The 24,064-nt window shown below is 38.3% G+C and overlaps 1 protein-coding gene across 12 annotated transcripts in view; it reads right to left on the bottom strand.

Annotated features, from left to right (window-relative positions):
• Positions 1-695: 695 nt before the first annotated feature.
• The window catches only part of LPAR1 (lysophosphatidic acid receptor 1), a 127,707-nt gene continuing 104,338 nt past the window's right edge, over positions 696-24,064 (bottom strand). For 11 of the 12 annotated variants that reach the window (XM_017678736.3, XM_017678734.3, XM_073226346.1 and 8 more), the window contains one exon: positions 696-8,790. In XM_017678736.3, the coding sequence (XP_017534225.1) occupies positions 8,489-8,790 (302 nt within the window). In that variant the 3' untranslated portion in view covers positions 696-8,488. The remainder of the gene's footprint in view (positions 8,791-24,064) is intronic. The other variant, XR_005063784.2, reaches the window with a different exon arrangement.

Raw genomic sequence — 24,064 nt, 5'->3', positions numbered from 1 at the left:
ATGACATCTCTTTCATTTCTGATATCATGTCCTTTTTTTCCTTAGTCAGTTTAGAGGTTTATTGATTTTATTGATCTTTTCAAAGAAACCAGGTTTTAGTTTCATTGATTTTTCTGTATTTTTTCTTTTCAATTTCATTGGCTTCTGCTCCATTTTATTGTTTTTCTTCTTTCATGTTTTCTTTTTCTAGTTTACTAAGGTAGAAGTTTAGATGATTGATTTTATATTTTTTCTAATATTAACATTCATTACTATAATTTTCCCTCAAAGCACTGCTTTCACTGCATCCCAAAAATTCTGATAAGTTCTATATTCATTCTTATTTAGTTCAAAATAAAATTTATCTTAAACTTTCTTTGCCCATATGTTATTTAGAAGTGCTTCATCTCCAAGTAGTTTGGGATTTTTTTCATTCAGACTCTCCTGCAGCTAAAGAAACTTCAAAAACTGATAGCATCAGTACTGGTGAAGGTATAATGTTCTCAGACACTTTGGGATTAGAAACTGGAACAATTATTTTTGGAATGTGTTTTGGTATTCTTTACTAAAGTTATCATTTTTAATGTACATTTCCTATGATCCAGAAAAACAAAAACGTAGAAAGAACCTTAATATTCATCAAAATTTAATGCTACTTATTAGTCAACATAACCTAAGTTATATTTTAGTAACAAATGAACCATAAAACCATGCCATAAACACAGAAAATGTTTATTTCTTGGTCATGCTATACATTCAGTTTGGGATGGTTAGTTGGCAGGGATTTTACTCTACACTAAAGGTCCCAGGCTGATGGGTTCTTTGCTCTCCTCAATGTTCACATTTCTGTGCTTGGCTTTCAGGAAAAAATAAGTTCTGGAGAGCAGCCCAGGGACTTTTTATTTCCTCAGCCTAGAAATCACACTTGTCATATCCACTGGTCATAACTAGTCACATGGAGTCAACTAACAGAATTGTAGTTTCCAAAATCCCAGGAAGGAAGGGGAAATAAGATATAGATGATCTCTAAAAATCTCTACCTCAATTACACAGTGAGGTAGATATGCATGTATCAACCTTGGCTATATTACCAAATTAAAACAACAACAAATGTTAAATATGGTTAACCTCATTTTGTTAAAAAGAGACATCTCTACATATTTCTGGAAAACATTTTCAGATATTAAGTTCTGCTTTTTTATTTCTCCATGTCCTTCCTTTTCTTTCTATTCAAACAGATCAAAGTCTCCAGGCTTCCTGTCTTGAGAAATGTGGCAGGATATCGTAAGAGAAATCAAACTCCAAAATCTGGATCTTCAGTCCAGAGATGTATCCTGAACTTCATGTATCACATAGCCCATTCCCTAGTGTCTCATTCTCCTTGGATGTCTCATAGATTCCTGAAACTTTATTCAGTCTTTTCCCTGTAAACTTAGTCCTCATTCTGTTATCTCACCATATCACATCCCCATTCATCCAGTGGCCAACATCATAGGGTTATGACCTTACCCCCACAGTCACCAGGTCCCACACCCCTCTCAGATCCATTCTTCTCTTTCTCTGCACCTCCATTACTTTGTCTTTCATCATTAATGTGACAGCCTCTAATCTTGTTCTTTACCTCCGGGCTCCCTTTACTTTTATTCTGAAATGAAAACCAGACAGCGCCACTCCTTTACTTAAATGCTTAACCCACTCTCCACAATTTTCAGAATAAAATGATTCAAAATCACTTAAGACATCATGCCAGCCTGCCTATTAAGCCTCTGCCTCACAAGCTATACTTGCTCTTCTCTCCAAATGACATGCATTCTCTCACCAAGTATTTACACATCTTGCTGGGAACTCCTACCTACCTTTGCTAGATGTATGGCCATTTTTCCAAATGGTTGTTTGATGTACTGGTTACCAGAGTGCATGCAAGCTCAAGAGCTTGATGGAACCACACATTTGTGCAGTTCAGGCCCAAGGTGCAGGTTTTGAAAAGGCAGTTCCTATCCAAAGATGGAACCTCCCTAAACTACCCTTTGAAAGGTAGTTCCTCTCCTCACCTTCTTTAGTCCTTTTATTTCCTTTAATTTCTATGTCATGCCATAGTTTCCCTTGTAACTCAATACAATTTGTAATCTTAACTGATTCATTTCTCCCCATTTTCTCCCATCACTGCTACCAAATTCTAAGCTCCATTTAAGAACTTGCATAATATCATTCACAGCAGTTACCACTTGGGCCTCATTTATAGAAGGCTCTTAAAAGGTACTTGTGAATCAATAAATAATGAGATAGTGATAACAATTATCACACTGAGTTATGGTTTTCTAGTTCTCAATCAGGAAACATTAAGTAAATGGCACCATATTTTTAGTTTTGTCCCAGTCATCTGGATCATAAAACGGAAGCAAGAGTACAAGATCATCTCATTCTCAAAGAATTTATAATCTAGCTTGAGATATAGGCATACCTGTAACACGAGCACCCAGAGAACAATTCATACACCTGTTCCTGACTTCATGTTATCTTCTATTAATTCTACTGCATGTGCTAAGTTCTTTAAGGGATTAAAATCATAATTTGTTTATGGAGTCAAGATAAATACATGAGGAGTTATGGATTACAATATAAAGACTATGTAATTAGATTCAAATAATTCTGCAACAAATATTAGGCCCCCAATTTTTTCTGATACACAGTTTCAATAGGGTCATTGCAAAGATCAAAATACAAATTACATTAATGTCTTCTGGAAGCTGTACATCACACCACAAATTCAACCTACAGTAATAAAAAATCTTTCCAAAGCATGCTGAAATAAGTTAAAGAAGACACACTCAGAAAACACAAACTAATATTGACAAAACATGATGTCAAAGGCCTTGATCTTGTTTTTTCATTATTCCTACCTAATTTTAACTGCAATATTCTAAAGTGTGAAGAAAAACTTCATCAGGGTTGTAGAACCATGGAGCATTTCTTGGTCAAAATGCCTTTATTGTGGCTCACACATTTTACTTCATTTAACCAAGCAAGTTTAAAATACTGTTTAGCACTGTGTTATGTGAGGTGAAGCATACAGTGTAAAATAAGATTCCTCTCCTGAAAGATGCAAGAGGTAAGATGAGAACCAATTACCATTTTAATACAAAACAAGACGAATTCTGGCTCCTTTGCTGCCAAAGGGAAGACATTGAAAATTCAACAACAGAGAAGTGTAAAATCACTTTGAAAATGTCCATGTTTACCAGGTAATATATACAGCAGATATCTGTGGTCTAGCTTCCACCCTACAGGAGAGATTTTTACTTTCTACTTTACTAATTTCTGTATTCCTTGGAGCATTTATTAAGTTTGTGTAGCTTTTAGAATCACAGAAATCTCTCTCTAGACTACACACACACACATAACCCCTAGAGAACTGTCAGCCCCATACCTTGAAACCAGTTATAAAGAAGTTTTAGGAGTTTCAGTATGAAAAAAATTGTTAAAATGTAACTGAAGAAATGGAGAACAGACCAGTAGTGGTTGCTAGGGCTCAGGATGGCGGTAAGGGAGATGAGTTTGGCTATTAACAGTATAACAGAGGGATCATTGTAATAAAACTGCTCTATACCTTGCCTCCTGTATCAATTGTCAATATCCTGGTTACACCATGGTTTTGCAAGATATCACCCCTGGGGGAAACTGGGTAAGGGGCATAGGGATCTCCATATTATTTCTTACAACTGCATATGAGTTTACAATTATCTCAAAAAGAAACTGTAATTTAAAAATGATTGCAACGTTACAACTAACTGAATAAAATCTGGATCCATGAACCCATACTGGTATAAATAAACAAATAAATTAATGGGAAAGGACAGAACTTTTTCCTACAGTAGGAAGCTAACAAACTTTTTGAAGAGAAAAGAGAATTAGAAATTCATCATTTGGCAACCAGCAGAGTAATGATTAATTCATTCAAGAAATATCAGCGGGTGTTAAGACTAGGTGCTAAAATTTAATGAGGAACAGAATTATTTCCTACAAAATGCTTATTGCCAAGGAGGAAACAAAAAAGAGTAATTTTCTTCATAGTGAAGAAACATTAATCAAGTTGTCAAAATCAACATCACCCAGTAATAGAACAGATCAATGCCATGTGCTACGTGATACAGTGAGAACCACAGTAGCACTTCTATGTTATTTAAAGATAAATAATATGAATCCAATCATAAATATTGGACAAACCAAATTCTACAACACGACTGGCCTGCGACCTGTAAATAACAAGATCATGCAGGTCAAGAAAAGACCAAGACACTGTTCACCACTGAAGATTCAAGAGATCTGATAACTAAATACAACCAGTGATCCTTAATTTACTTTGCTATAAGGGACATTATTGGAAAGATCGGTGAAACTGGAATGGGGCTTTGAATTAAATAATAGTTTATGTATCAGTGTTAATTTCCTGATTTTGATGGGTGTATTGAGTTTATGAAAGGGACTATCTTTGTCTGTAGGAATTACACAGTATTCAAGGATGATGGGGTGTCATGTTGACAACATACAAATGTTCAGGAAAAATGTCCTGTAAATTTGGCAAACTTTTCTCCCAGTTTGAGATTATTTCAAAATAAAAATTATGTGTAGTATAAAAAATGCAACTGATATTTTTTCCTGGAGTCTACAGCTCAAGAGATCATGGTGTACTCAATTTCTCTTTCCTCTTCCAATGAACATGGTCCAATGAGGATAGCATGATTGAACATAGAATTCTCTAAATCAGGGGTTGGCACACCTCTTCTGTAAGGGGCAGATAGTGAATATGTTGGGCTTTGAGATACAGTGTCTGTTGCAAATATTCAGTTCTGCTACTGTAGTACAAAAACAGCCAGAAACAATACAGTAACTGAGTGTGGATGTGTTCCAATAAAGCTTTATTTATGGACACTGAAATTTGAATTTCATATACTTTCCATGAGTTGCAAAATATTCCAATTCTCCCCCCTTCTCCCCACCCCAGTCATTTAAAAATGTAAAACCCATCCTTAGCAAACAAGTCATAGAGATTTGGCCAATGGGTCTTAGTTTGCCAACCTCTGGTTTAGGGTTTAAAATGGTCTATACATGCCACATCATTAAACAGATCATTAGTAAATACTCTGTGAATATGAGCATCATAAATTCCAGGAAAGAATTAGAGAATTTTATATATAGACTATACAAGGTACAGGGGAATGTTACAGAATAAACAGACCCCACTTTGGAAGACTGATGACCCATTTTGGCTCTTAGTTACACATATTCTTGGTCAGACGGTGCCTAATCCAGGCCCAGCCCAACACACAAAACAACCCCAATTCTTCTGAGGGTTTGGAGTCAGGGGAAGCTCACTTGCTGTTAAAAAAAATAATTTTTTTCAAAAGGTCTCAACATGGGAATGAGTCCTAAGTAAATGATCAATTACATGGACAAAGTTTTGTATACATAAAATTTTTACATTATTTATAATAGTGAAAATTAGAAATAACCTACGTTTCCCACACCTGCCTCATGACGTGTTTCTACAGTTTTCATCTAGTAGAAACCACACACTGGGTTTAAGAAGAAGAGCTAGAAACAATATCAGAAAATGACACTGCAAAAGTTAAGAGACTAATGGACTACATTAGAAGGAAGATGAATGATGGGATCTAAAGCAACAGTTAACTGGAAGCCTGGTAATAGTAACTGTATGATATCAGCTGACATTCTGAGTCTAGGAAATTAGGGCTTCACTAATTTATAAAAAGGGAATACTAAGAGGTGGCTAATTTGTGAAGAAGAGTTCTACGACATTTAATTTCTACAATCTTACATCCACCTAAACTGAAAGGTTTGGAATCCTCTTTCAAATACTCAATGACATATCCACTTGAACAAACATTGTGTTATCTTTCCCCAACATATTAGCAATATACTGAAAAGAATAGAATCAGCATATAATTGGAAGGGATCTGTCACTTTTATTAGTTATTAAATCAATCAGCATGAAGATCACAGTCACTTTGTAAACTCCTAGTGAGGGTTTTTCATGAAGTTGTCATAAAGTTTTTATAAAATCAGAATTCTTCCAAAAGAAACTCTAACAGCTATACCATTGAAGTAAGGTATTGTCCCAAGATGTTCCCGCTTTCATGCAACATAAACCATCATCCTTGGACACTAGAAAGACTTAATACTGAACTGGAAAAAAAAGGAGTTCTGACCTGAGGAAACATATTGGTGGCTTCACCTCAGAGTTCAGAAGCCCTTGGGGCAGGGAAATAAAGCAGGTTGCAGAAGGAATGCACCACGCCATACAAGCTGGAAGTTCCTGAACAAGAGCAGCAGCACTGACCAGAACCACACGCTACCAAACACTGATTGAGAACGATTTATTAAGGCCCAATTAGTATGCTCTTAATTTCAAATAGTCCACATCTCCTTCAGAATATATGCACATGAGGAAAAGTTCAAGTCCATTTCTTTTACTTCCAAGATAAAATGTTCTGTATTTTGTATAAATTGTGTGCAAACACCTTTCTGCTAACTGGTTCCCCACATTGTTTTCACTGTGGGCATGGGCACTTTGCAGGTCTGCCCTCTTCTTAAAGGCTGACCATGCTCTAGCTGCCTCCTTCCTAGACAATTCTTCTGGACATCTTTCTCTTAAACACACTCCTGACTTTCCCACAACTGCTTCATGACCATGACTTACTGCTTATAACAAACTGGTGCAATTGCTAGTTCACCTGGACAATGCATTAAACAGGTTATCACCTAATAGGGGGGCAGCTTATTGGGGGTGATTCCTACAGAATGCACAGTATCCAGTCACATCACATACTGACACCCTCAACCCATTAGTACAGAAAGGTTCCCAGCTATTTAATAAGAAGATCCTTTATTCACTTTTCATGTTTGAGTCTTTGCATTTTCTTCAATTCTACACTACAGCTGTGGTTACCAAGAGCTGGATAATGGGCCCCTCAAAGAAATTTTGGAATTGCTAGAGATATTAACTAGGGCATCCTCGAATTTGTAACAGTTGACGTTCTAGGTCACTCTCAACTAAAGTAACTACTGCATTTCCTTTGTAAAAAGGTAATTTAACTGTCTTTCCTCACAGTTGCCACCCATGTGGTGCAAAGCAGGAAATCCTTTTTATAAGAGAACATAAAAAGACATTTCACATTTTTTTAAAAATCCTTCTTGGGAATAAGTCCTAAGTAAATAATCAATTATATGGACAAAATTTTATGTACACAAATTTTCACATTATTTATAGTAGTGAAAATTAGAAATAATGTAAGTAGTCAACAATATGGGAATGGTTAAATAAGAGTTGTGCCCATTAAGTGGAATATTATACAGTCATTAAAATGATGTTTTTGTAAAATTTTTAATGCCGTAGGAAAATGTGGCAATACTGCAGTGGGGGAAAAAATGGTTATAAAAGTGTTTACAGCATGATCCCAATTATATCAAAAGGTATATCATACATAGAGGTATACACAGGGGATAAAGTTGTTAATGATGGTTATTTCTGGGTTGTGATATTATCAGTATTTTTTCTCTTTTACGTACTTCTGCTTTCTCAAGTTTTCTACAGTAACTGTGTATTATTTTATAATACAGGAAAATACAGGCTGTTAAAAATTCCTCTGATGCACTGATAATTAGAATGTACTTGTTGTTATACATTTATAAATATGTGGGGACAATATTTCTGTGCTTCATCTTCTATGACTTTTTAAGTATATATATTCTTTTGGAAATAAACTTATACCCTGTTTGTTTTATATGTATTACAACACTTTAATAAAAAGGTAATATTGTGATGAGGGGATTGGTTGTTTCATAACCTAAACAAATACTGGCTTTGACATCTGGGTTCTATTTCTTAGAAGATTTAAAATTAACACCTTTTTATCTTTTTTAAGTAAGGCCTACTGCATACATACCTTATATGTATGCTTTCTAAAATAATTCTAATTTACAGTTTTCCTACATAAGGAAAAAAATGGGAGTTACGGTAGTTTAAAAACAGTCTATAGTCTTAACCATCACAAGCATGCTGATAGGTATAAACATGTTTATTAAATGAAATGTATCCTTTAAAAGTAAAAAAGGGAAGCCTGTATGTAAATGGACTTGTGGATTCAATTAGTCAGAATTTATTCTGACTTGCACCAAACCACACATCTTCTGAAGTCTAGTTAGTGTAGCCTAAATGGACACTCCAGAGTCTGTTTACGAATTCCATTGCAAGATCTCCACTTTGTACTTTCAAAAGGAATGGGGATTAGGATGACGGTTGTCACATAAGCTAATTCTCAATATATATCAAGTCTTGTGGGTCTAGGAACAAATACTGCCATGGGTTAGTGTTTGAGTACAAAAGTTTATTTTTCCTCTTCTCACACCCCACCTGGCCCTGGCATTTAGGTAGGGGGTGTCTGCTCATCCCTCAATCAATGACGGCTGGCTTCTCATCTTAGTTTCCTTTCTAAACCACAGAGTGGTCATTGCTGTGAACTCCAGCCAAGATGGTGTGGTTGAGCGAGGAAGCTGAGCGGTCTGAGCCTTCTGTGGGGCCACTGGTGTTCTCAGTGCGCTGGCAGCAGAGGATCTGTCTGAAGGTGGCACTCATCTCCTTGTCCCGGTAGGAGTAGATGATGGGGTTCATGGCAGAGTTGAACTCGGCAAGCAGAAGGAAAAACTTCTCGTAAGCCAGAACATCACACTGTGGACAGCACACGTCAAGAAGTAACAAGACCAATCCAGGGGTCCAGCAGATGATAAAGGCACCTATGAGGACAAAAAAAAAAGGAATTATGAAACAGGTGACCTTAAAAAGTGAAATGATTCAGGTTCAAAATAAAATCAAAATACTAAGATTCAAAGATACCATCTGAAATGAAATGTTCATTTTCTGAAATAATCTGAAAAAAATGTTGATTGACTTAATAAAATGCCACTAATTCAGACCCTACTAAAACTGAGTACTGATGATAATTACTTTGAGGAAAACACAGAGCTTGCTAAGTAATTGAGACATGAAAAACTGCATTCAGGATACACATGTCGAAGTGTATAAAGACATGGTTTTTAACAGCATAATTTTTTTTTCAAGTAAAAGATAAGCTCTGTGACAATGTCCTTTTTAGGTAAGGTGCAGTTTCTGGATTCATGTTGACTGGGCTCCAACACAAGCTTTGCTTTTTAATAAATAGCCAAGTGAACTGGGCACTTACTTTCTTACCTCAGTTTTCCCATGTGAAAAATAGAAGTGATTGTATTTACCTCATTGATTTACTGTAAGAAGTAAAAGAGTGCTAAGAAAATGATCACCCAGTATATCTTACCAGTAACAACAATGACATTGTTTACTATCTGCTCAGTAACATGGGTCTGTCTGGAAATAGCAATTTCTAATGATATGTTTACTTTTATTTTTATGCAACATTAATTGGTACTTTTCTCTTTGCTTTACAGATATTAACTCACTTAATCTGCACAATAGCCATATGAGATAGAAATGAGTACCCTATCATACAGATGAAGAAACTGAGAACCAGAAAAGATAAATAACTTGCTGAAGGCCATGGTCATGGAACATGGCAGACAGGAGACAAAACCCCAGATTTCTGCCCTTAGGCCAGTTCCAAGGTCCACACTCCAGAAAATAATGTGTTCTACTCCCACTTCTTGAAATTAATAAAACTAAACCCTTTAAACCAGATGTTAGGCTACAGATGTTTTACTAATTCAGATCAACTTTGTTCTCTTTCTTTCCCAACTATTCTGCATCAGTAAGATTTTACTATAACTGTAAAAAGAATGGAAATATAGATTATATTTTATTCCAGCTTATTTGGTTCCTGAAATCACTCATTTGGCTCCTAGGGAAAACAGTGGTTGAGAAATAGCATTAAAATCTACCAAGGTGCCACCCCAAGATCTGCTGGGGTCTTCAGCTAATAGCACATGAACCAACAGAACCCGTGGGCACCGTGTGTGATCACAGGCCCGATCGCAGTCCAGCTAGAGGAGCTGTGATGGGACCAAAGGAAAGACTCAGAAAGAGCATATAAGACATGGGAGTTCACTGGGACTTGGGTACAGGAGTCCAGGAGTAGCTGGCTAGACAAGATGGTGCACTACTATCTTGGACAGGGAGGGAACTGTTTACATGGCATGAGGAGACAAAAACCACATGTACACCGGGGTGAGGGGACAGAGACGATGCATGCCAAAAGGGTATATGTGATTTATGATCATATTACATGCTTTCCTAGAAGGGCTCATTCTTGTGTGACCAGCACTCTAAGGAACAAAACCTCAGGCAGAGGGATAGCTTTCCAATAAGATGTTTCCATCAGTAAGGCAGGACTGAATTTGGCCAGCCCCAGGCCATGAACACACCATATACTTAGCATCCTGCCTGAAAGAGGGGACCAGGTGGACATATCATAATTCCGTGTTACAAGCAGGCAATGTTTGTCCCCACACGCCCTCATAGCCCATTATATCTCACCCCATATAGACAATCAGGCTCTGTAATGAGCAGACAGGGAATGGGGTGATCACAGAAGAACATTTGAATCTTTAGATTTAAATGGTTCTGGCCTAGGCAGAGTCAGGCTCATGGATTTGGTCTAGTCTCAAGGAATGAGCTTCACAGATGTAAACAAATGAGATTTAGTCTCCCAACAGACCAATTTTGAATGTGAGCTTTCTTTCTTGAATTTTTTCAGCAGGGAAATGAAAATAAAGAAAGGAGAAAAGTACCCCCGTGAAGCTCTTTGTTCTAAAACACAAATGTGTATTGGTTTTAAACTGCTGTTCACTTTGAAGACTGTCCAAGGTGCTTCATTTTCTAATAAATACAATACCTTAGACTTTCCTTAGAGAGAAAAAAAATATTTCAAATATCAGAAGATAATAGCAAGGAGCTATTTGAACTTCAAGTAAAAATGTTAATAAAGCATTCATTCCAAGTCCTTAAATTTCCTTGCTTGAAAATCACTCAGAAAGCTAAACATAAAGGAATATCAAAGGAATGCCTCTTGGGTTTCAGAAATAATGCATTATTCATTGAGAAGCCAGGAAGGGAATTATTTTCAGGGTGGAAAATGCTTGGATGGAAAATGCATGGTCCCATTATTCCATTTACTTGGACACTAAAAACATGCAGGCCCTTCATGAATGGTGCAGCATTCCTTCCAGTTTCCTTTCCTCTTTCTTTTATCAAAGCTCTAATTGAACTCCAATTCAGAGCTTGATTGGATACCAGCAACATGCATCTCAACAGATTTATTTTAAATGAAATTATCTTTTTCTCCCCCCAGACAAAATGGAACACCCTTGTTCTCATGGACCTGCTCGAGCGGCAGGACTTTGTCCAAAAGTGACAGAATTCAAGTACAGTCATTTGCTGTGTATAATGTCTTCTAATTTTTAAATTCAAAAAGAGCAAGATCTTTTCAATGAGAGCCATTATCTCAGAAACAAGCCCATAACCCTTGCTTTTAAAAAGACCAAATAATGCAGAGAGCTGCACTAGATCAGAGACAGGAAGTTGGGAACACGATGGCCTGACTCAGGAGCTAACGTATGAGGGCACTTCCTTGAGGAACTCGGAGTCTGTTTCCTTCTTCCCTGACAGGAACTGCTGTTAGTGCTCCACTAGACCTAACTAACACTCTGTGTTCAGTTCTTCAAGACCTGACTGAAGAACTCAAGGGACTCATATAGTTCAGGCCTCAAAAACTAACATCTAAAACTAATTGTACAGTTATCCCTACTTCTCCCTTCCCTTCTCTTCGTAGAGGTGCCAAGCATCAAACAGACTAAAAGATGAGGATGGATTACAGATGTGGGGATCAGGGCCTGGAAAATTCCAACGTGGCTTCTAAACAACAGTGAGTGAATACTAGGAAATCAAGCTTGCTCAAATTATGGATTTACCCCCAAGCTCCTAAACACACAAGCTAGTCACAGGCTCCTTTAGTAACAAGTAGCCAATTGTAATTCAGTTTATAGGACTTGAGGTGTGCATTGTGGACCCTATCAACACATAATCTGTGAAGACTCAGGTGTACACCCATAAGGCACGTTGATAAGAGTAAAAAGAACGTTGATAAGAGTAAAAAGAACCTCCATCCTCACATGTGTAAAGTGGAGAATAGCTCCCTGTCTACTTCATGGGGTGTAGTGAGGATTAAATTGGAATACCAAAAGTCCTCTATATGCAGCACATCTACCTGACTCAACTCCCTGTTCCCATCGTGGGTAGCGTGATGTGGGAAGGCTGGAGCAGTGCCGTGTCAGGGCAGACTTCCTCCAGGGCAGAATGTGGAAGCAGGTTTTGGACTGTGAATACCTGGTATTTCAAAAAGCTCTGCGATGCTGCCAGTCTGATTGGAAGAGATTCCAAGGACTTGCAGTTAGATGTGAGGAGGATAAGGAGGAGAAGAGGGAACACAGAGATGCACATGAGCCCCAAATTATTTTGGGGGTTCTCATAGGTTGACTCAATCAACCCCAAGATGGCAAATAAAATAATGTGGTACATAGGGACAGTGCTTTCCAGAACATCTCTGATGGGCAAATCATGCCCTATACATGAAAGAATGCCAACCCTGCCTTCCTTCTTGCATTTTTTAATCTCTTTCACATTAAGTAGTATCATACACAAACATTTTCCACATCCTATAACAGAGTCTAAATCATCCTACAACTTACTTATGAAAGTAAGAGGGAGCACAAGAAGTTTAAGGTTACTTACTATAAAAGCAGAAGCAGAAGAGGCATAAGATGTCCAAGGTCACGGAGACCTTATATATCCAGCTAACATTTGAAATTCCTCTAGTCCAGCACTGGTTCTCAACTTAGGCACATATTACAGTAGTTGGAAGAGTTAAAAAGAAATAACGATCTTCACCTATACCTCCCCCTATGAGACTTCAATTTCATTGGACTTTTTGGTCAAAGTCTCATTTAATATACAACACTGCAACAGAGTGGAAGAAGAAAATGATCTGGATAAAAATAAAAGCAAAACACCCAAATGCTGAGATGTTTCCAAAGTCCGATAAGAGAAATAATGAAAGTCTGAATCGCGGCAGTGGCAAAGGGGAAGGAGGTACAGAAGAACTGAGAAGGTATTTAGGAAATGGACCGCATGAAATGCATAAAAAGAACCTAGGATGACTCCCAGATTTTCCACTTGGCTGGAGCAAGAACGGTGCTGCCTTTCACTGAAGGAGGAATCCCAGAAGCAGGTGCTGGGCGGTGTTTTCTGAGGGAAGATGAGAAGAACAGACATGATGACATTGGTTTCATATGTTTTTAGCTTGTGGTGCCTGCAAGCCTTTGGAAGGATATGCCTGAAAGACCTGAGGGTGGGCTCATGGCAGTTTGAGTCCCGGGAAACTGTCTCTCAGTGCCCTGAACAAGAGTGGTTATGTTCTGCATGATTTGCCAACATTACAGGTAACACAGGGAGAAGGGTATTCAGAAAATATCTGTGGGCTGGAATAAATAGCAGAGGCTGCTCTTCCAAGAGCAAGGTTCATCCCTTTCTTATACATTTGCCAAATCAATCCGTGAGGGCCCCAGTGCCCACAAAGATGGAAGGAGAGGTGCTGGAATGCAGACGTAAAAAGCAGAGAGGAAGGAGGCTGTTTGGGGACAACAGGTCACAGCTGCGGAAGAAGATCGTATTACCACCTTCCCTCCAATCTGCACAAGCCCATCAGCTGAATAATGCTTACCATCTGGTCTCACAATTAGAGTCTTTCTCCTAGAGTGACTTTTTCCTAACCAGTTGAACTTTGCTTATGTATAGAACATAAGAACCAAAATTAAAGAGAAAAAGGCTTTGATGGAGAAGACCTCTGGGGAAAGAGCCCAAGCATTTTGATGAAAAAAACAGAAAACATTTCTAGTCCGGCTGGTAAATGTGTGTTTTTACAAAAAAAAAAAAAATCAGACATCCCACAGATTTACAACAAGTCAAGGTAAATCAATTCAGTGCCAGTGCTGTGCCCAAGTTAACCTCTGCTCTGGTTCTACTCTTCTTGTTTCTGAAATGAGGATCTCAGCCCTCCTATCTCAGTCTTGGAAGGGATTGAAAGGGGAAAGTATGTGTTCAAATACACAAATGGCCTTTTCTACTGTCACTAAATTGTGTATTTTCAGTGCCACATCTTGCCATCCCAGTTTCCAATCCAGTTTTTCAGTTCATTTCTGTGGCTATAGTGTGATTTCTGCTATGAAGGCATATATATTTTATGAAATATATATATGCACAGATCTTAAAAGAGGCTGTTACATGATAGATCACAGATAAAAAGCTTATTCTTAGGTCTAGCAGTTCAGGGATGATTGTAATACAGATGTACATGCATACCTTTTTAAGATTAAAGCTTTTTCTAAAGGAGTAACCATTTTCCAGAACATTGAGAGAATACAATTAACGCTACTGAGATATCTCCACAGTAAGTCATTTCCATCTTGATCCAATTCTACTTCATTTAGTTCAGTCCCATTTCTTCATGGTCATGGAGAATGCTTCTTAAGTGTAAAGTTTCATGATCTCATTCATTGTGTGATGTACTCTAATGTTCCCATTGCTCATTCCTGAGAGCAGAGTTTTCATCACTCATTTATCTTTTAGAGAAGGGCACTGACACCACACAGACCTGCAAAGCAAAGTGGAATACTCACTCTGTTCTCTTTCTAGCTAATCCTGGGTGCAAGTTTCAGCAGCCTAATTAATACATCTTGATCAACTTAATGCTGGTTTCCTATACACGAAAGAATGCCAACCCTGCCTTCCTTCTCGCATTTTTTACTCTCTTTCACATTAAGTAGTATCATACACAAACATTTGCCACATCCTACGACAGAGTCTAAATCATCCTACAACTTTATATAGGAAAGCAAATGCTGAAGTGGCTTGCATGCTAGAACTGCCTCTTACAGAACATCTGCACTTGAGAACAGCCAGTAAAAACCACCTCTTCACGTCCACAATCCTAGCCAAGCCAGCAATACCTTTATCTGCCTACTGCAAGACTCCTAACCAATTCCTTTTCCTCCATGCTTCTTCCCTAACATCCAGCTTACACAGAATAGCCAGAATGACCTTTCGAAAGAGCATATCGATTCACATTACATCACTTTCTTGCTTAAAATCCCGCAAAGGCTTTTTACTTGAAATCCTTACCATAATCTATAATGCTCTATATGACTGGCTCCTGCCAGCCTCTTCAACCTCATTTCTTTCCACTCAGCCCTCATTCACTAGATTCTAACCACACACACCTAGCTCATTTCTGTCCTAGGACCTTTGCATTAATGGTTCCTTCTTCTAGGAGTACTCTTTCTATAAACATTCACATCTCCTTACTATTAAATATCACTTCCTCAAAAGCTACCCCTGGTTATTCTAGCTAAAGCCGCACCCTCTCCCTGCTACACTATCCCATTTTATCACCTTCATATCCTTTACCTACGCCCCAAATTATCTTACTTATTGGTTTGCATGTTTATTTTCTACCTGCCTTCAACAAGAATTGAGCTTTGTAAAGGAAGGAATGGTATCTCTTTCATACCTGTACCTCTGTTAGAACAGTGGCTGGCACACAGTGGACACTCATATTTCTTCTGCTGAATGAATTGGCAAGTCACAGGTAACTGTCCAATATACATGTCCAAAACAAGGAAAATTAGTAGAACAGACATTCAGTAAGGTTTGGTAAATAAACGTTAACACCTATACCTATAGTGTGCAAGGTCTTTGCATGGGTACTACAAGGCATTCAAGGGGCAGGAGGTGGACCCTATATGCAAAAGTATCATTATGTATGCATTTGTTACCGTAGCACAAACAAGCCCATTGTTAACAATAGTGATGGGTATCCATTAATCTATGGAATCTGCTCAATTCTGGAGAACCAGGTTAAGTCAGGAATGATGAGAGACATAGCATTAATCAAGTTGCTGCTGCTGCTCCACCAGACTCTAGCTTCTTCAGTAGCTGCCTGGAAAAAAAAAATCACTAGTTGACCTAACACACCCTTGTGTTAATCCCTCAAGATTCAAAATTTCTGGCAGCGCGTTTGACTGGCCATGACTAAGTCTCATATCCATGCTCTAGCTATCAGGAAATAGAGAATCTATCCTACCCACTGGCATATAATATCTTACCATTTAAAAAAATACAAAGTACAATTCTAATCACTTACCAGCATAATCAGTGTCCATCCATAATATTGAATTTGAATATTCACAAGGCTTCTTCAAGTGTTATATGTGCACTTTTTGCAGGGACTCAAACAGTGAGCTGTTTTCAAATATTACATCCTGATAATTTGTAATATAGTTTACTTAACTCAAGGAACACTCATAATGCATGAGAGGGTGATAAGGATATTTCTCATTAATCTAATTTTTCTTCCTAGCATAGTATATCAGCTGCTTTCCTTTCAGTGACTGATGTCTACATAATGGCATAAAGTTAATTTCTTGAATTATTATGTTTTTTTTCCTACAAGAAGTTTGGAAAAAGACAGAAAAATACACATAGGACATTTTTTTAAATCACCTAATAGTCCTGCAGTCTAGAGATACTTAATTTATCTTTTTATTCTAATTTGTGCCCTTTTTTCTGATTGCATGCAAAATTAACACAGAAAGATTGTTCATTCGTGATGGGTAAGGGAAGGCATTTGATTTTTATTTTCAGAAATATTTTTGTATTCTCTAATTAAGGTTGTTATATAGCAATGTATCCTGATTTGGTCAATAAAATATCCTCTTCAATCTGTGAGAATATTTATTATAATTTATTTGAAGCTGTTTTGTGTTTCTGACACTACCTCTGTTTCCATGTACAATGCTGTACTGCAAACAAATGCACTGGGGGGTGGCTGGGGGGGACCATGCTTCAGGGAACGTCCAACCATCATGCAGGAGACTTTCCTGAATAGGGAACTCCCCAGGAAGACAGGATAGTCAACTGCCACCAAAGCCAGCTTTTTCCTAGACTTAAAACGTCCAGTGATGCTATCTCATGAGTAGGCAAAATGCTGTATTGGGCAGTCACATGGGGAGAGGTGTGCTCCTCTGAAAGTTCTTATCTGTGCACAGAGAAAATGAAGTTGTAATAATGCTCACATAATACAGAAGCAGCATGGCCATCTCATTAGCTCCAAATTCTAAGAAATAGGAGACAACGGGCAAACTAAAGATGCAGTGAGTTACATGTCCTTAGGAACACACCCACACTCCACTTCCAACAGTAGCTAATGTTCTCCTGGGTAGTCTATGACTCCTGATGTCTCTATAAGCACTAAAAACAGGAAATGCTTAATTGACTTTCAACAAAAGCCAATATACATGAAACTATGTCAAATGGGTCAGTGCCTCTCCCTTTCCTCCCTAAACATATTCTCTGATTTCTGCCCAGCTCTGTCTGGGAGTGAACTATTTGAGGGCAAGACTGGCTCACCAGAGCATAGTCATGCACTAAGAGCTAAAACCCAGGGCTACCCCAAATGCCTACCGACAGATTTTCTTGTTCTTGCTATTTTCAAATGACAGTAAATTTTAAACTTACAAAAATATGTATAATTTTTATAGATGCATACATATATATATATACACACTATATAAATGTATATATAACATACATTTATGTGTGTATGGATACATATCCATACTTATACACACAGTCAGAATAGTCACTGCATTTTAGTGTCTTAAAAAAGATAATGAGATATATTTTCTTCCACATGCAGTAGACTATGACACCCTACCAAAAAGGATGCCACTTACATATTCCTCATATAGAAAATAATTCACCACTGTCAAAATAATCCACCAATCTGTTTTGCCTCCTAAACCTAGTGACAGCTAATTTTCAAAAAGCAAATTTTTTCCCTTATTTTCTTTTAAATGATAAATCTTAAATTTCACAGAACATCAATGTTGTCAACTCCAGACCAACACCATCTAATTCAGAAAGTGATACAGGACACATTGCGTGACTGTGCTCCAGCTGTTACCTAGGTGATCTGAATAATATTTATCCATTTAAAAGGATAAATAAAATCCACCCCCAGAATCTTCCCCTCACAAAAGTTCAACATATCAACACAAACAAGGACCTTACAACTGGTGTTGCAACATATTTAACTTTTCAGCTATGAATTAAGATTCTCCCCAAATGATATAAGTCTAAATGAGATCTAAAATCTGGCTGAAAATGCTCACAGAATATAGCTGATGACAGACCCCTGTGGATTTTATTCTTTGTAGTTCATAAACTACTGACATAGGTCAACAAGGTATGTATTACGCAGGAGATGAACTTCAAGGACAAAGAATGTATTGGAAATTTCATTTGTAGTTCATTTTCTTACTAACAAAATGGGGAAAGAAGTTTAATCCAGAAGCAAATTCAGAAAATTTTGTGAAATATTCTTATAAGCTAAAATTTTTATTTAAAAAATTGTGTGTGTGTGTGTGTGTGTGTGTGTGTGTGTGTGTGTGTGTATTTAATGGCTGAAAGGCATGAAAAAAAGAAGAGCAGAAATTACAAACAGGACTTTTTTTTTTTAGATTGGCTATACCTCCTACACTTGTCAAATGTCCTGGACTGGTATTTATGAAGCACAGATTCTTTCAGAGTAGGAGGGAGGTACAGTGTGTGCTGGTACATGCAGAACAATAGCTGTGTGCCTAAGACATCTCCTGTTATCAAAAACTTTGAATTTTTTTTAAGTCATTCAATTGGAAAATGGGTATTCAGGCTGAAGAGTTCCAGATTCAAAATCATAGACACATTTTCCTACATGAATTATAACTAACTATAGAGTGAAATATTGGTTGCCTAAAACGAACAAAACCCAAGACAAAGCAAATTCTAAGACACGAATCCTGAACAAAAGTCAATCATTTCTAAAACCATCTAAAGGAACTGCAGCCGTATCACTTCTGGCAATTTATCCTATAGATTTATTCATACACAACACAATTCACATGTGCAAGGAATTCTTTGCAGCATTATTTTCAAAAACTGGAAATAATCTAGGTAACCACAGTAGAGAAGCAAAATAAATTACATTATATTCATAAAATGGAATCCTACTCAATTTTTAAAGTTATTACGATACGCTACATCCTGCCTGGCACCAAGTAATCTCCAAGGTACTGTCAAGTAAAAAGAACAAAGTATAGAAGAATATGTATGTATAATATGCTACCAAATATGCTTTAATAACAGCAACCACAACCGAAAGAAGCATGTGCACATATAAACACAGATGCCCTAGAAGCCCCCTTTGAAGCTAATAATCAATTTTTAAAATGTTTAGGATATGAAATTATAAAAATGATACCTTAAGGATTTTATTTGAACTTAATACCAATTGTAGTCATTTGCCCATCATGTAACACAGAGCCAAGACTTTGTGTTTGAATGCGGATCTGCCCATTGGATTTCTGCGTCATCTTCCAAGCAAAACCATGCCCATGAAGTATGAATATACTACTTCTGAATTGCCTCCTTTAAAGTGGAGTCGGAACTTAAACTTCCTGCAATTTGAGTACAAACACCTTGCAGATTTTTTATGGTTGTCTCCAAAACATACAGTTGTTCACACTAGCAAATTTAAACCAATTTCTTTTGACAACTTGCAGTCATTAAGTATTAACAAAATATTTACCTTCCTTTTCCCAGAAACATTTTCTTTCTTCACTTCTTTATTAGATAACATGTAATTAATTACCTTATTCTCATAATAACTTGGTATAAACAGCCTTAGGAGCAAAAAACAATTGAGTCTTGGTAACCGTCAGAGCTAAATTATTTGGCTTTAAGCTGTAGTCTACCAACTTTTTTTACTCATGTAAATACATGGCTGTGTACTATGTGTCAGGTACTGGGGATACCACACTGAATCAACTGGGAAAAAAATCTCTCCCCTCGTTGAACTGAGGCTCTAGGAGGGCTGCGAAATTCAACTGACAAAATAAGTCAGTTAAATATCTTTTAGAGGGGGGCTATTTGGAGACTATGAGAGAGCAAGTGTGGAAGCAAGGGGAGCAGTCAGAGGCTCCCACAGGAATCCAGAGAAGAGAAAACGATGGCTTTGACAAGGGGAAGGTGATGGTCACAGACACATGCTGACGGTAAAGCTGATACGATTTGCTAATAGGCTGGAGGTTGGGGGTAGAGAGAGGAGTCAGGGAACCCGCATGCACCTGAAATAAAGGATTTTGCGACAAGAAAGTTCAGCGGGTCTTGAGAATGGATGCCAGACTGGAGTAGATTCGAGAGCGACCAGGAGAGAAACTGGATATGGCAAGAATAGGCAACGTCCTTAGGCAGCTTTGCTGCGAGGGGGATGAGAGAAACGTGACTATGGGCATGACTAAAGGCTTCTACAAAGCCTTTGCCACCAATCTAGTAGTTAAAGTTAAGAATAGCTCTGTAGGTGTACGTATAACCACATAGTCCTCCGCATATATGCTCCTATTTGTAAAGAATACTTGTAGATACTCTACCAGAACTTGATTATTGCCAGTTACATGTAAATGGTACACTGTAAATATGGGCACTTTGTTATATATCAATTATGCTCCAGTAAAGAGGGAGGGGGAGAGAGGTGGGAGGGAGGGAGGGAACGAAACTGAGATAAAGAGACCGACCAGACTAGCACCCACCATCTTCAGTTCCTGCTGGGAGGAAGCATGTGTCCAGCCTGCTCAAAACCATGCAGTCAGCTTAGCGATGCAGGCTGTGGGCTGGGAGTCGCGTGGTCATCCAGCGCTGTCTGTGGCTGGGTGGCTGAGTCTTTTGACGCAGGAACGAAATGTTAGAAAGCCCTGTTGGCTGCAGAACTAAAACTCATCAGCATTAAATATGATGTTTCTATCTTAAAAAGAGTTATTGGCATAAAATCCTATTAATGATGGAATGAGAAATAAATGGTCACACCCACATGCTGTTGGTAGAAGAGAGATTTAATGATTTTGGGGGAAGGCAACTTGGCACTCCCTAAATTTAAAATGTCCTTCTCTATCAACTCTACCTTTAGAAAGGTATCATCCGGAAATACCTGAAGCATATAAAATTATGAGTACAGAATACTCAGTGAAGCAATATACGTACCGGTGGAAAATCATAAATCTACACATGCATCGATATTATAAATAAGCAGAGTGGTAAGCAGCCATCACATGGACTAACACTTCTCTACTGTATTTACCTGCATGAGAAATAGCAAATTATAAGTCTGTACGTTTACACTCTGCACCACCTCATTTATTATGAAATTGCTCTAAGTACTTATATCCATATATACTCTATGTGCAATATAAAAAGTTGAGAAGGATACACACAAAATTGTTGATAACAGTAGTTACTTAAGGGATCTGGGAAGGTAATGTCAACTTTAAATTTTAAGAAATATTTTTGTAATTTTCAGTTCTTTCTTTTTAAAGGGCCATGTTTCTTTTTAGTAACTAAGGGAAGAGACGACAACAATCAGGCACTAGTCCCATGGGCACTCAAGAGGCTAGTTGGCGAGGAAGATGATGGAGTGAGCTTCCTTGGAGATCAATTTCTTTAAAATCTCCCAGGCTGTGTGATTCGGAGGATTTAAGGGTATATATTCTTATTTTACAGGGGAAAAGAGACCTGAGATCACAAACTGTTTCTTTCCCTTACTAGTTGTGTGACACTGTACGAGTTATTTATTGTGCTGAGACAACAGGGACACAATTTACCTTGGACACTACTGTGAGGACTCAGTGAGCCAGCGCAGGTAGAATATAAAGCACAGGACCACCTAAAAGTGTCCCTTCCTTTTTTTTTTCTCTTTCTTCCTTCTTCAGGGACAACCCAAGGGATACATGTACGAAAATACGGAAACTTGGGGTGACCAGCTTTTGGTCCTCCCAGCCTAGGAGAGCAAACTGGGGAGCTGCCAGGACCCAGCCACAGACTGGCCGCCAGGTCGCCCCCCTTCAGTCTGAGAACCCTCTGGAGGTCGCCCCCGGCATTTCTGGATGAACTCTCAGATTTCAAGGCCAGTCCTCTTTCTGCTTTAATATGAATTAATGAAAATCAACTGAATATTTTCTTTTAGTTTCTTACTTTTAGACCCTATCTCATTTGAAAACAGATTTGAGGTAAAGGACAAGTTAATACAAAGTTTAACTGATCCTTGATTACTATGCTTTAGTCCGAGAGGAACAGTTTCTAAAGAGCGTCAGGCTGCTGCGGCTGCCACGCGACTCCAGCATTCTGGAGAAGGACAAAGCCCCTCTGGCTCTGGAGAGCCCGGGACACGGTGGAGCGGCATCGCGCTCCTCGGGGCACGCTCAGAGTTGCGCCCTCAGCTCCCCCAGCAGAGCTCTGGGAAGCTTGCTCCAGGATTCACTCGGGCCTGGCCCCTTGGTAGTATGGGCCCCACAGTCAAGAAGGGCAGGACCGAGTTCCCCAGACAAGACTCAAGGCAGAGATCTTCCTAGCTGGGCAACTGGATGAGCTGACTTGTTTTTTAATGACAGGGCCTGACACAGCTGAGATGTTTGAGGAAAACACGTAAGGCAGGGAAGGGTCTTCGTCAGGGAGTGGACACAGTCCTCACATTTCTGTTAAGGTCACAGCTTAGGAGGACACGGAGACTTGTGAGGCACATCAGCTGAGTGGGGGTGCTCAGTGGACACACTCCAGCCACCTCTGTAGGACTGAGCCCCACCCTCCTGAAACAGATGAGCTGCTGGGCAAGGGCCAACGCTCAGAGAATTCCACTGAAGCCTAGTTTTGGTAAAAGGGAGGGAAAAAAAAAGAACAATTTTCCTAACAAATAGAATAGCAGTGACATAAAAGCGAATGGAGTCCAGAAGGGCATCATGTCTGCTTTGCAAGGAAGGGGAAGCTTTTCTTACCACACACACACACCCATTTCATACATATTTCTTAATCAAAGGTCTTAATCAGATCAGGCTTACAGAGAGAAGAATTTCGTTAGGGAAGACAGAAGCTGTGCCAGTTCACTTGCCTACCTTTTTGCTCCAAGCTGTTACTAAAATATCTGCTTCCACTTTAGAGAGAGAGATGGACTTTCTCAATTTAATCCAGGGATGTAATACTAATCAAGAGCTTCCAGTCTAATTTGTAATCAGTCTTCCTACCACTTAAGATTGCAATTCTGATACTTCTGAGGGCTCTCATTTTTCAGAAAACTACTCATAGTTTCCTTCTGCTAAACCTTTATTTTCAGACACCTACTATATCGTCCAGTCTTCTGTGGTTTTTTGATTTTAACTACAGAAAGTTTTGAGATGTGATCATATTTTTTAAATGCAGTTTTACATGATCTCTTTTATAATGCTAGTCAGATTTATCAGGGTAACTCACACTTGGAACGCTAACAAGGCATCTCAGAGTATGAAATGTAGTTGCTAGTCTAATTACTAAGACAATTTGCTTTGTAATTTGCCTTAAGTATTCGACTTTTTTTTTATTCCCCACTGTGTTCTATGGTACAATGTGGAAAGCAGCCCCACCACTTAAGTAGGAAAGAAAAATGATCAGCAAGATATGAACAAGAATCTTAGGATCACCAAAGAACAGTACAATAATATGGATAGAATAATATATGGATGGAGTAGTATAATAAGATTGGAAAGCTCTGAACATTAAACAAATATAATATGTTTACACAAGGCTTGAAAGTTGGGGGGTAGTGTAAGTTGAATATGAATATGTAACATTTTAATCAGGCAGAAATTTTTCCCCCCTGCATCCTGCCTTCCCTCCCTCAGTCCCCTTAGTATATGACAAACCTATGGATCAAAACTGCAAATAGATCATATTGCTTTAGGGCCATCTGTTTATCTGAGAAAAGAGTATCACTTAGCTTTCTCTTACTAAAGTTATGGGCACCCGTGTTCTTCAAATGAAAGCATCCTCATCACACTTACCTGGAAGCTCAGAAGACATGGGGTACAAGAAAAAAAGACAAATGGAGAATTAATTCTAGAGAGATAGGGAGAA

This window comes from Manis javanica, chromosome 2 (genome assembly GCF_040802235.1).
Source record: "Manis javanica isolate MJ-LG chromosome 2, MJ_LKY, whole genome shotgun sequence".
NCBI classification, from domain to species: Eukaryota; Metazoa; Chordata; class Mammalia; order Pholidota; family Manidae; genus Manis; species Manis javanica.
Note: the sequence above shows the minus strand (reverse complement) of the source record. Positions and strands in the feature narration are given on the sequence as shown.